At 37.2% G+C, this 12,181-nt stretch overlaps 1 protein-coding gene across 1 annotated transcript in view; it reads right to left on the minus strand.

The window, feature by feature from the left end:
• The window catches only part of esyt1b (extended synaptotagmin-like protein 1b), a 34,576-nt gene that overhangs the window by 16,878 nt on the left and 5,517 nt on the right, over window positions 1–12,181 (minus strand). Inside the window, exons 4-25 of the mRNA XM_079883123.1 lie at window positions 12,098–12,171; window positions 11,772–11,844; window positions 11,585–11,674; window positions 11,029–11,084; window positions 10,781–10,901; window positions 9,608–9,772; window positions 9,255–9,337; window positions 8,806–8,854; window positions 7,181–7,270; window positions 6,850–6,945; window positions 4,636–4,707; window positions 4,465–4,551; window positions 4,146–4,295; window positions 3,772–3,888; window positions 3,431–3,607; window positions 3,023–3,108; window positions 2,901–2,949; window positions 2,715–2,804; window positions 2,525–2,620; window positions 1,581–1,652; window positions 1,393–1,479; window positions 1,158–1,304 (exon numbers count right to left, since the gene is read on the minus strand). Coding sequence (XP_079739249.1) covers window positions 1,158–1,304; window positions 1,393–1,479; window positions 1,581–1,652; window positions 2,525–2,620; window positions 2,715–2,804; window positions 2,901–2,949; window positions 3,023–3,108; window positions 3,431–3,607; window positions 3,772–3,888; window positions 4,146–4,295; window positions 4,465–4,551; window positions 4,636–4,707; window positions 6,850–6,945; window positions 7,181–7,270; window positions 8,806–8,854; window positions 9,255–9,337; window positions 9,608–9,772; window positions 10,781–10,901; window positions 11,029–11,084; window positions 11,585–11,674; window positions 11,772–11,844; window positions 12,098–12,171 — 2,127 coding nt within the window. The remainder of the gene's footprint in view (window positions 1–1,157; window positions 1,305–1,392; window positions 1,480–1,580; window positions 1,653–2,524; window positions 2,621–2,714; window positions 2,805–2,900; window positions 2,950–3,022; window positions 3,109–3,430; window positions 3,608–3,771; window positions 3,889–4,145; window positions 4,296–4,464; window positions 4,552–4,635; window positions 4,708–6,849; window positions 6,946–7,180; window positions 7,271–8,805; window positions 8,855–9,254; window positions 9,338–9,607; window positions 9,773–10,780; window positions 10,902–11,028; window positions 11,085–11,584; window positions 11,675–11,771; window positions 11,845–12,097; window positions 12,172–12,181) is intronic.

Here is a 12,181-nt window from a genome sequence, read left to right on the forward strand (position 1 = left end):
CTTACAGGATTTTTGGTAAAACTGTGGTGGGTGGACCTTTGGCCATTCTAGGGGGGTCCGGGGGCATGCCCCCCCGTGAGAAAATTTTGTGCATTTTAATGTTAAATTCATCAATCTGGTGCACTTTGAGAGTTCAAAATTAAAAGCTCCAACCCATATTCAGTGTGCAAATTAAAGAAAAATTCAAACCTCTTTTAGTTACAGTGTCTATTTACATTACACCTACACATAATAGTTATAATATTAATCCAATGACAGTAATAGCCATATTTTGTAAAACAAATGCACTAAAAAATAAAGGAAACTTTCATAATTAGTTTTGTACCAATTTTTATACTTGAAAGAGATAAGCACATGATCTTTTATTTTGACGCAAACTGCATCAAGCTTTTATTTTGGCGGAAAACATGGTTTACAAACGCCTCATTAAATTTCTAGTGAATTGCGGTAATCGTCAACTATGCAGATGTGGAAATAATGCCTAACTGGGTTATGGGTTCCTACACTCATGACATGGCCTAAGTGTTTTGAAAGTAGTTCTGCTTACCGCGGACTCTACACTCACTCATCTCTCTCCTGATCCTCCTCACATGCCACAGGAGCTGATGAAGGTCAGAAAACGTATTTTGACACATTTTACAGTGTCTGCTTTAAGGGCCTGGTTTTATTTTTTCACGCTATTTCTCTGCACATTCCTTGCGTTTCTTCTCCATCTCGCTGACTATTCTGACAGATACACACTGACACTGCTGCACGCGCGCTCACTCGTTTAAAGTTGTGATTGGGCCAGCCCAGTGTCAATCAAGGAAAGAACCAATGGGCCGCTGATCTACGTGTTTCATGGGCTGGTCTGTCAGAAAAAAAAAAACACTGACTTTTTTTGACCAAGCTGCATTACACCGGCACAAACCCAGCGCCGCCAATTAAGCAAAACAAAACAAAACAAAACGAATGGGCCGCCGATGTACAAATTTTATGGGCCGTTAAAAAAAATTAAAAAAAATAAATAATAATAATAATAATAAAAATTATGTATGAGTATGAGATGTATCGGCCCAAAAAGCACGTCGGCCCACCGGGCAAATGCCCGGTATGCCCGATGGCCAGTCCAGCCCTGGCATTAATGAAGATGGAATATGCATGCGTGTGTGTTTTACCTTCAGTTGAGCTCTGAGCAGAATCTGACTCTGAGGTGACGCTCCATCCAGATTGAGCCACTGGTCCAACAGCAGATCTGGTTCAGAGAGAAGCTCTTTAATGGGAATCACCACAGATCCCAGAGAGAAATCCCAATTGTGGGTTAACTGGTGAGAAAAAGTGAGTTTAAAGGATTAAGGTCAGATGGTAAAGTGTGTTGCAAGTCAAATACTGCATAAAAATGCGAGTTCTAACCTTCACAACAAGGTCTTCATTAAAAGGGTTTTGAACCAGGAAGTGAAACGCTTCGTCCCACTGGGGAGAGCAGTTGCGCTCACAGACCTACATCACACAGAGTCAAGTCAAGGAGAAAGAAAATGAATTTTAGCCACACATCATTGACCAAAAATTTAAACAGTATCTGTGGTAAAGCAGTTTCTCACGGTGGTTCTATGAGAAGTTCCTCTCAACATCAGCTCCGCTCCAACTTTAGGTTCCTTTCCACTCTTCTTCAACTAAACAAATAGAGAAAAAATAAGACTTAAGAGAACCTTTTGTAAAGCAGTGTGGGTAAATGTTTCAGACATGTTTCATTAAAGTATCACTCAGATTTTTCTCCTAAAATGTTTCTAAAACAAATCAGTTGTTGAAATACAGTACTGTTCAAAAGTTTGGGGACTTCTTTTTTTTTTGAAGATGTTGTGTTTGAAAGAAGTCTCCCTCACCAGGGCTGCATTTATTTGTTTAAAAACACAGTAAAACAGTAATATTGTGAATTATTATTAGAATTTAAAATAACTGTTTTCTATTGTAATATATATTAAAATGTAATTCATTCCTGTGATGCAAAGCATCATTACTCCAGTCTTCAGTGTCACATGATCCTTCAGAAATCATTCTAATATGATAATTTGCTGATCAAGAAACATTTCTGATTATTATCAATGTTGAAATCAGTTGTACTGCTACATATTTTTGAGGAAACCGTACTTTTTTTAAGAATTCTTTGATGAATAGAAAATTTAAAAGAACAGCATTTGAAATTTAAATATTTTTTAAACATTATAAACGTCTTTACTGTCACGTTTGATCAATTTAATGCATCCTTGCTGCTGAATAAAAAGTATTTTCCCCAGAAAAATAGCAGCTATAAGATCTTTTGAATAATGTTTGAGTTGATATTGAGATCTCTGACTTCTGATTGCACACTTTGTTTCCTGGCAAATCTGAGCACAGTTTGAGACATTGTTGAGGTCTTTTCTGAAACTCTAGAGGGGAATAGGAGAAAAATCTGAAAAACGAGAGGATCTCAGTCTCTCCATTAATGTCATTACTGTCCGGGAGAACAAATTAGATATTTGAGAGATGCCACTTGTGTCATACTCACAGGAAGCTCATGTGCGCGCTCCACATACACAAACAGAAGAGCGGCAGTCGGCACTGTCTTATTCATGTATGAGGTCTTTGATTGGTACAGCAACACCTGACGAATAAATCATACAGTTAACCAGTTAGTTTCCTAATGTATTTTCAACACAGTCAGAGATTGCTGGAGGATGAGAGATGGTTCTGCCCACCTGCTGGATTTTCTCTGGTTGTGTTACAGTGGGAAGCCATTCCAGAGCGAGATGAACACGGCCACGCTTCACATCGCTCAGAGAAAACCACTGCCACACACACACACAGTCACAAGAGGATATATGTATGAGTATCTTTATATAATATATATTACACTTATTAATACTAATGCACATATACTCAACCTCATTAATGTATTGGGAGCTGATTATGTCACTCAGATTCATCTTCAGCCTAAAAGAAAAACAATATGAATATGTGCCTAAATAATGCTAAAACTAAATTACATTGACAGCAGCCTTCTTACCTGCCCATAAAGTCATCTTTCATGTCCATGTCCTTATCAAAAACTTCCAATGTCAAATCCTGACCAGGAAGCTGCGTCAAAACCACCTTAAAAATAAAAACGGGAAATGGCAAGTTAAAACACTTAGTCATACCGCCAAACAATTACTCACAGCTTAAATGAAGAAAAAGTCCTGCTGATAAATGTTTCGAAGACTAGCAAACTCCATAATTTGCAGTACATACTGTGTACTGTGGTTTTTTTTGTAAATAGTGTGTGAAACAGCATGCAACAATAAATGTCATACATTGTTGTAGTATAGTATAGTATAGTATAGTATAGTATAGTATAGTATAGTAGAATGGCAGTTTGTAATTCTGGACATAGCGTCAAGGTTTGATTTATAAATGCATTTGAAAGTATTCCCACCTCATACATCTCATTCCAGGTGGGGTTGAGGTTCTCCTTGATCACTTGACTTTTAAAGGTTTCACCTCCAATTTGTATCTTGACATACGGGTCGCTCTTCCCCTTCACCATCCCACCCATCATGTTGTCCTTCGCAACCAGATTTTGACCCTCCACGAGGTGGATCCGCAGCAGCCCCTGCAGGAACAAAGAGCAGAACATTTTACTTTGATTTCAGGGGTTGGTTATGATCGATCGGACCATCAAAGAGTGTATATTCAAGAACATATCGTACTTGTGTGGCTAATAGTGTTAAATATGAATAGCATAGTTAGCGACACTAATAGATGAGATCTGCACACCTCAGTAGCGAAGCTGGAATGGGGCGTTGTCTTCTGTGGACGCGAGGCAGAGCTCTTCGAAAGAGGGCCACTGGAGAGCAGGGAGGAAGTTACAGCAGCTTCATCCAAACAGAGAACCTGCAGGAAATGACATCAACACAAGCTATGTTTCCAACCAAAGTTTCGAATTTAACTTGTGTGCAAAACTGGAATATCACAAAAAAACATTTGTGAATAAAGCAGTTTTCATCTGTGTTCACGAGAGCACCATGACGCATGCGTGGAGCAGACGTTGTTGGAGATTAATATGTGGAAAATTATGTTGGTTTTTTTGCATGGTAGAGTATATGTGTATGTGTACTCAAGCTTGTGTATTGTGTGTCAGATGGATTTACCCTGAGAACTGTGTTGATGTGGATGCGGCTGCCCGAGCCGGAATTCTCAAGGTTAAACCACTGATCTAAAGTCAGATCTGGACTCGAGAGAAGATGGGAAACAGGAATGGACAGACTTCCCAAAACCTGAACACGGTCATTATCCTTCACCTGAAAAAGAGAGCGAGTCAATGTAAAAATGGCTTAAGTAACATGAATGTAAACCAGGAAAAATTCACATTTGGAAAAAGAATCCTGGAAGTAATCACATCTGAACCCTGTTTACACCTGTATTGAGAGCTTGTGTACGTTCATAACAGGGCAGTTGATGTTAGCATACCTGTACACTAATGTTCTGTGTGCTTGGGTCTCTGATGAAGAAAGTGAACGCGTCCTCCCAATGAGGGTTCACGGTATTCCAGCAAATCTAAGAAGAGGGGAAATAAGTGAGTGAGAAGAGCGGGTCACATGGGAAAGTTTGGTTGGCACAGGTGGTAATTGTGTGTCTTACCCGGCTGTCACGGGTAACATCCTGCACTGAGATTTGAGCAATCGGGTTGGGATCCTTATTACCTTTTTTCATCTAAAAACAGAAGAAACGGGTACAAACACACTTAAAAACAAACATAAAATAGCATATGCGTGACAGGTCATTTACCATTTTGTCATTAATATGATTAGGTTTCCAGTTTAAACTAATAAAAAAAAAAAAAAACTATTTCATATAAATTAGGTTATAAGCGATTCTGTTTAAAGGATTTTTAAAATGTTTTTGAAAGATGTGTCTTCGGCTCACCAAGGCTGCATTTATTTGATAAAAATACAGTAAAAACAGTAATACTGTGAAATATTATTTCAATTTAAAAGCACTGTTTTCTATTTGAATATATTTGAAAATAGAATTTATTCCTGTGATCAAAGCTACATTTCAGTATCAACACTGGAGTCTTCAGTGTCACATGATCCTTCAGAAATCATTCTAATATGATGATTTGGTGCTCAAGAAACATTTCTGATTATTATCAATGTTGAAAACAGTTTTGCTGATTAATATGGACTAACGTTTACGCCACGGAATAAAAAACATAAAAGGTAATTTCGTTTCTTTTCTGATAATTTTGAGTTTATATGATGCAATTCTGACTTTATAACTCACAAAAAACGTCAGAGTTGCGAGTTTATATACGTCAGAATTGTGAGGAAAAAAGTCAGAATTGTGAGATAAAAAGTTCCATGGCGAAAACAAGCTTGCATAGCTTAATGTTTTTGTGGAAACTTTTGTGGATTTTACTTTTATCACAGAGCAAAGCACTATAGACTTACAGTAAGTGCATTATTGTAAACACAATTTATGCTTTAGAAATGAGGAAGGAGTTTTATTATCTGTCTAATATCAATTATTATCTGTGGTCAACCGTATTTCCCAAAATGTGCATAAAAATAGGGTGGATGGAAACATAGCTAATGAAGCCGGGACATTCCTTTAAAATCCTCCAGACCGCAGTGCTGTAAGCTTGAGCGCTCTGGGATATTCACTTGATGCAAGTGTGTGCTTGTTTCAAGAGTTTTAAGTATCAGTGTGTGCCTCTTAAGTGAACTCTTTTTGCATTGCACTTCTAGTAAAATATTCTGGATGCGGGAAACGGTGCGAGTGCTTTCACAGAGTGCTCTCTCAAGACCATGAGCTGAATAAGATATATCTAATGTTTCATTTAATAGTTTCTGGCTGCAATCCTCCTTTAAGTTTGCTTCAGAATGGGCGGCAGCCGAGCATAAAAGGGAAACGGCAGGCTGTGGGTAACCAGAAGCATTTACACACACATGTTTGTTTGGTTTCTCTACCATGGTGGGACCTTCCATTGACTTCTACTGTTTTTATTCTGAGCTAATGATGTTTTTTATCCCCTAATCTTAAATTGAACCCAAACAGAAACCTTTTAGCAGTTTTATATGTTGACTGAGACATTATTTAGTATGTTTATTAACCCATTTTCATTGTAGGCATTGTTGGCTCGTCCCCACATTAAGGGTGATTTCAGGTTTCACTACCTTTTCAAAGACAAGGTGAAAAAACCTGACCCACATACAGTACCATTCAAAAGTTTGGGGCTTGTAAGATTTTTTTTAAACAAATGATTGCATTTATTCAGCAAGGATGCATTAAATTGATCATAATTAAAGTTAAGACATTTACACTGCTGCAAAAGATTTCTATTTCAAATAAATGCTGTTCTTTTGAACTTTCTATTCAGTATAGAATTATAAAAAAAAAAGATCATAGTTTCCACAAACATATTAAGCATTCTAATATGCTGATTTGCTGCTCAAGAAACTTTTCTGATTATTATCAAGGTGGAGAACAGTTGTGCAACTGTTTTCAACATTGATAATAATCAGAAATGTTTCTGTGTGTGTGTGTGTCTGTCTTGGTAAATCCTAAATTATGGGGACAAAGTGTCCCCACAAAGATGGCAATATCTGAAATTCTTGTCCTTATAGAGACAGTTGTTTGTCCCCATGAGGAGAACAGCTTATAAAACATGCTAAATTAAGTTTTTTGAATATGCAAAAATGCAGAAAGTTTTCTGTGATTGGTAGGGATAGGGGATAGAATATACAGTTTGTACTGTATAAAAATCATTGTCAATGGAATGTGCCCATAAAACATAACGTGTGTGTTAGAACAAAGAGTGCAGCAGGAAGATGATGTGAGAGTATTACTCACAGGAAGTGCCTCAGCCTTGTCCAAATACACTGCCAAGATGGCTGCTGAGGGTGGCTTTGCTGTTTCACTCACCACACTTTCATTTCTCTTCAGAACCTGAGAGAAAGAGATAAAAAAAAAATGAGGGCAAAGTAGGGCGGAGCAAAAAAACTCCTGTTTGAAGTTGCTCTGTTTGTCAAGTGTGCAAAGTAAGCTTTCTATCTCGTTAAAGATTTTGATGTTTTGTTAAAAGGTGGAGTAGATGAACACACTGTTTGCATGTGTGGAAAACATAGCACACCCGTTTCCAAGAAACCCCCCTGTGTTCTGTGTTTGTACGGTGTTATAGGACCTCTTTCAGTCTTCCTGTGTCGGCTTCTAGTGTCAGCCACTCCAGTCTGAGGTGAACCCGTCCTGTAGGGGTGTCCTTCAAAGTGAACCACTAAGAAGGGGACATTAAAACAGCAAATAATCACCCATGCAAAATTCTACAATAAACCTAAAAGACTGACATAATGAAATACACGATAAAAGACACAAATATTCAATAAATTAATCTGGTCATTATTGCAACATAAACCCTTTCAGAGTGACACAAGACTGAATTGAGGCACAGAACACCTTGTCAGAGGTATTTTTTGCAGCTCAGCGTACAGTGGTACGACATCAGTGTTATTTAAGTATTATTTATCTATTATTATAGTATTCATTAATATTTTAAATTAGCTTTTATTAGTATATGTTCAGTTTTTTAGCACTTCAACTTAATTCTGTCATGACAATCTCTGAGTGTTTGGCATGGTAATGGATAATGTTTGGAAAGTTGAGCAACGAGCTCATTGGCTGCTGATGTGACAGGAACCAATCAGCTGTGCCCTGAATGATGTGATTGTGAACAGGTTGAGTTAAGGACCTGTCAGCCTACGCCATGTAGAGTTTCATGACAGAACTTTGTATTTATTTCAGTCAGTTACTAGGGCAAAATTATTATTTTTCTTACGTTTTTCGACTAAGTGAATGAATATGAAACTAGGAAGAAAATCTGAAAAGTTCTGCATCATTAAAATATTTGACTGCAGAATGCCTTGATGGACCAAACAGAATCAAGCATTCAGCCATGTGATCATTTTATTTATAAATAATAATAATTGCAATATACAATGGTTTTAGTGGTTTGTAGCTAATAGTTTCATCGATATAGATTTCATGTCTACTTGTGGTGAAAGTTACGCACACACTTGCAAACCAAATCAAGTTAACCACACACAGACACACACACACACACACACACACACACACACACACACACACACATGTCTGGTTTACTATCTTTGTGGGGACTCTCCATAGACTTAATGGTTTTTATTCTGTACAAACTGTATATTCTATCGCCTTACACTAACCCTACCCCTAAACCTACCCATCACACAAAACTTTATGCATTTTTACATTTTCAAAAAAACTCATTCTGTATGATTTATAAGCTTGTTTACCCATGGGGACCTCTATTTAGGTCCCCACTGTGACACGAGTCCCCATGAGTCTGTGTGCATTCAGGTTGAAGTCCCCACCGGGATAGAAAAACATGAACACACATACACACACACACACACACACACACACACACACACGTTGGTGCACCTATCATTATGAGGACATTCCATAGGTGTACAAACTATATGTTCTATCCCCTAAAACTACCCATTACAGAAAACGTTCTACATTTTTAATCAAACATTGTTTAGGATGTTTTGTAAGCCATTTTTATTACGAGGATTCAGGAAATGTCCTCATAAACCAAGTTTATGTTGTATAATACCAGTGTAATAACCATGTCATTACACAAATTGCGTTCTCATAAATCAAAACAAGCACACACACACACACACACACACACACACACACACACACACACACACACACACACACACACACACACACACACAATGTGCTGGAATATTATCTAAATGTTCTCACCTCATCAACTATTTTAGATTTCTTCACAATCCCCAAGTCTATTTTTGTCCTGAACACAAGTGAAATAAAGAGAATCAACGCAAGGATGAGAACAGAGATCAGCAAACAATAAAAAACACAAATCACGAGTTTATGGTAATGGTGGCTTATGGTAGGACACTATAACTGATGTTCAGAAGATGAAAATCTGGAACAGATCTATATCAAAGAGGTCATATTATAAGAAAAAGTACATTTTTAAGAAACTTCTGGAATAAAAGAGTTTAATGCACTATGGAAACACTTTCAAAAAACAAGATATCCTCAATGTAAATTGTTTTAGTGCAAGATATCTTGACTAACATTATAAGGATTGTTCGCTTATAATGTTAAAACATTAAAGATATGACTCCTTTGAGAGAATAAATGAGAAACGGAACGACTGGAGATGAAAAGCAGTGATATGGTACCTGCCCAGGAAATCATCTTGATCAGGATCTTTATCAAATACTTCCACCTCTAGCTCCTGACCAGGCACCTCATGAACGATGACCTGACAGACAGACACACACTCATGCATGAAACACCAAAGACACACCTACATTAACAACGTGGGTTATCAATGACAAAAAGCGGCGTAAATGATTCGACATTTAAACACACACAGATACATGTGACCTTATGAAGTTCATCACATTTACATCATATATCAATATTATGATATTAAATGGCTTATACAGTACACCTCTTAAAACTTGAAATCAGTGTTTAAAGAGTTGCTTCTTTTGTTGATATTGCAATGTGGTGTCATTTTAACACCCACCTCATACATTTCACCCCATTTGGGATTGAGTGTATTGTCCAGATGCTGGGATTTGAAGGTTTGCGGCCCGACTCTGAGCAGGGCGTACGGGTCAGACACACCAGACACAATGGTGTCCTTCGCAGCCAGACTGTCGGCCTCCACCAGGTGAATACGCACAACTCCCTTGAAGAAATAAAGAAAGATGCACTGAATATGAAAGACTGCAGTGGAAGGAACTGTTTCATTACTGCATTACTCCTAAATGAAAATAACTGATTAAATGGTATCATTATGTTTTATGGAAAGTGATGCTTCAGATACATGTATGCTACTTCTGCATTAAAAACTATGGAAAAATATTTCAAATTACACTGCAAAAGTGGCACAGAACACTACCTTTCAAAAGTATGGAGTCAGCAAGATTTAGATTTTTTTTCTTTTTGAAAGAAATTAATATTCTTATTCACCAAGGACACATTAAATTTAACAAAGGTGGCAATAATAATAAGATATAAAAAATAAGTCTATTTAAAATAATTGCTGCTCTTTTGAACGTTCTATTCATCAAAAACTCTAATCTATCATGGTTTCCACAAAAATATTAAGCAGCAGAAGTGTTTTCAACATTGATAATAATAAGAATTTTTTCTTAAGCAGCAAATCAGCATATTAGAATGATTTCTGAAGGATCATGTGACACTGAAGACTTGAGTAATGATGTTGAAAATTTTGCGTTGCATCACAGGAATAAATTACAAGGGGTGTAACGATTCTTGGTAAAAAAATCAAACCGTAATATTCTCCACCCATGGTTCGGCACGCACTTGCACTGCGGTTCATCTAAAATATGATGACACGTACACATCTATAATATGTGATAAAAACCGAACTGTGAGCAATTTGAACCGTTACACCCCTATGAATTACATTTTAAAATGTATTCATGTATTCAGTTATTTTAATTTTAATAATATTTCACAATATTTCTGTTTTTACTGTAGTTTTGATCAAATAAATGCAGTTTTGGTGAGCATTAGAGACTTCTATCAAAAACATTAAAACATTTAACTGAGCCCAAACTTTTGAACTGTAGAGTAAATGTCAATTGCAAAAACCAAAGTATCATGTATTTGAGTGATTTGGTCATTGTATGCTGATTCGATGTGTGTAAGGTCTGTATGCGTGTGTTACCCTGGGCAGGGGGCTCCTCAACTGAGCCACATGCAGGTCTGCCACTAGAGGAACAGTGAGACGATTGGGCAAAACCAGGAACGAGGCAATCGCGTCCATGATCATAGTGTCTGACATCATACTGAGAAAAGGAAGAGGGACAGAAAGTGTGAAATAGATTTTAAAAAAAGAAACGGATGTCGATCAGGACAGCGAGTGTACTGAACTGAATAAAATGTAATTGTGTATGTGTAATGACTGAAACTCACTTGACCCCTGGAATGTCCAGCAGGTTGGTCAAACCGGTCCAGTTAATGGTCAGTTTCTAACAACAAAGAGAAGATTACATGATTCTATTAAAAGTAATATTCTAATTCAAGCACTAATGAAAGAATAAAGACAGTAAGGATCAGTACACACTTGCAAGAAGACTAATGCAGAACATTTTAAAGTTCAATGAACTTTAGGAGGGTTTCAGGTTTCAATGAACCCAGGAGGGTTTCAACTTCCTCAGTTAATGGATGTTACCAAGAACTAATAATGTATTTGAATAATAATTATTTCAGTTCAAACATGCATTTTAGTCTGGGACTAGGCTTAACACTTGTCTGTAAAACTGGGGGATAGTGTAATGTCAAAAATGTTTTAAGCTCCAAAGAATCATCTAGTCAACCATAGAAGAACCCTTATTTTTCATAAACTCTTGAAAATAAAGGTTCTTTATTGGCATCTATGGTTCCATGAAGAACCTTTAACATACATGGAATCTTTCCGGTCCACAAAAGGTTCTTTATAGTGGTAAAGTACGTGTTTAGAGACACTCACGGGTCTTTGGATGAAGAACATGGTCACAGCACCCACGATTGGGACGTCACCGATCAGTGGCTCCAAAATCACACGCATCATTCCATGAAGCTGAAAGAATGCAAATGGAATTATCTCTCAAGATTTCATTTCTACAGTGGGACCATGTATCAAATGTACTGTAACAACTCGCAACACATAATCTCACCTGTATTCCCTTCACACCAGCCTTGCAGAAATACCTCTTCACCTCCACGTTTATCTCAACATCCCCCACGTAACTGAAAAAAGATGGCGGAGAGGAAACATTAGGTTGCTTTTAACTCTTTACAAATTTAACCATTCTGCTGAATTTGTTCCAAACAACTAAAACTTGATGGAAAACTAAACAAAAATGAAGTCTTTAAATAGGATGTACACTTCTCTGGATAAATAAATCTGCAGTTTGACGCTCTTGTTTTGTCAGCTTGTGAAATACAGACACAATATCGATTACACAAGACTTTTAAGTCAGTAAATAGATGTATGCGTCACCTGATGTAAACGTCAAGCAGAATTTGACCTTTTTCATTTTCTGAATGAGCCTTCACTCCAACCACCTTCATCGGCTGTAAAATA

This window comes from Squalius cephalus (genome assembly GCF_949319135.1).
Source record: "Squalius cephalus genome assembly, chromosome: 10".
NCBI classification, from domain to species: domain Eukaryota; kingdom Metazoa; phylum Chordata; class Actinopteri; order Cypriniformes; family Leuciscidae; genus Squalius; species Squalius cephalus.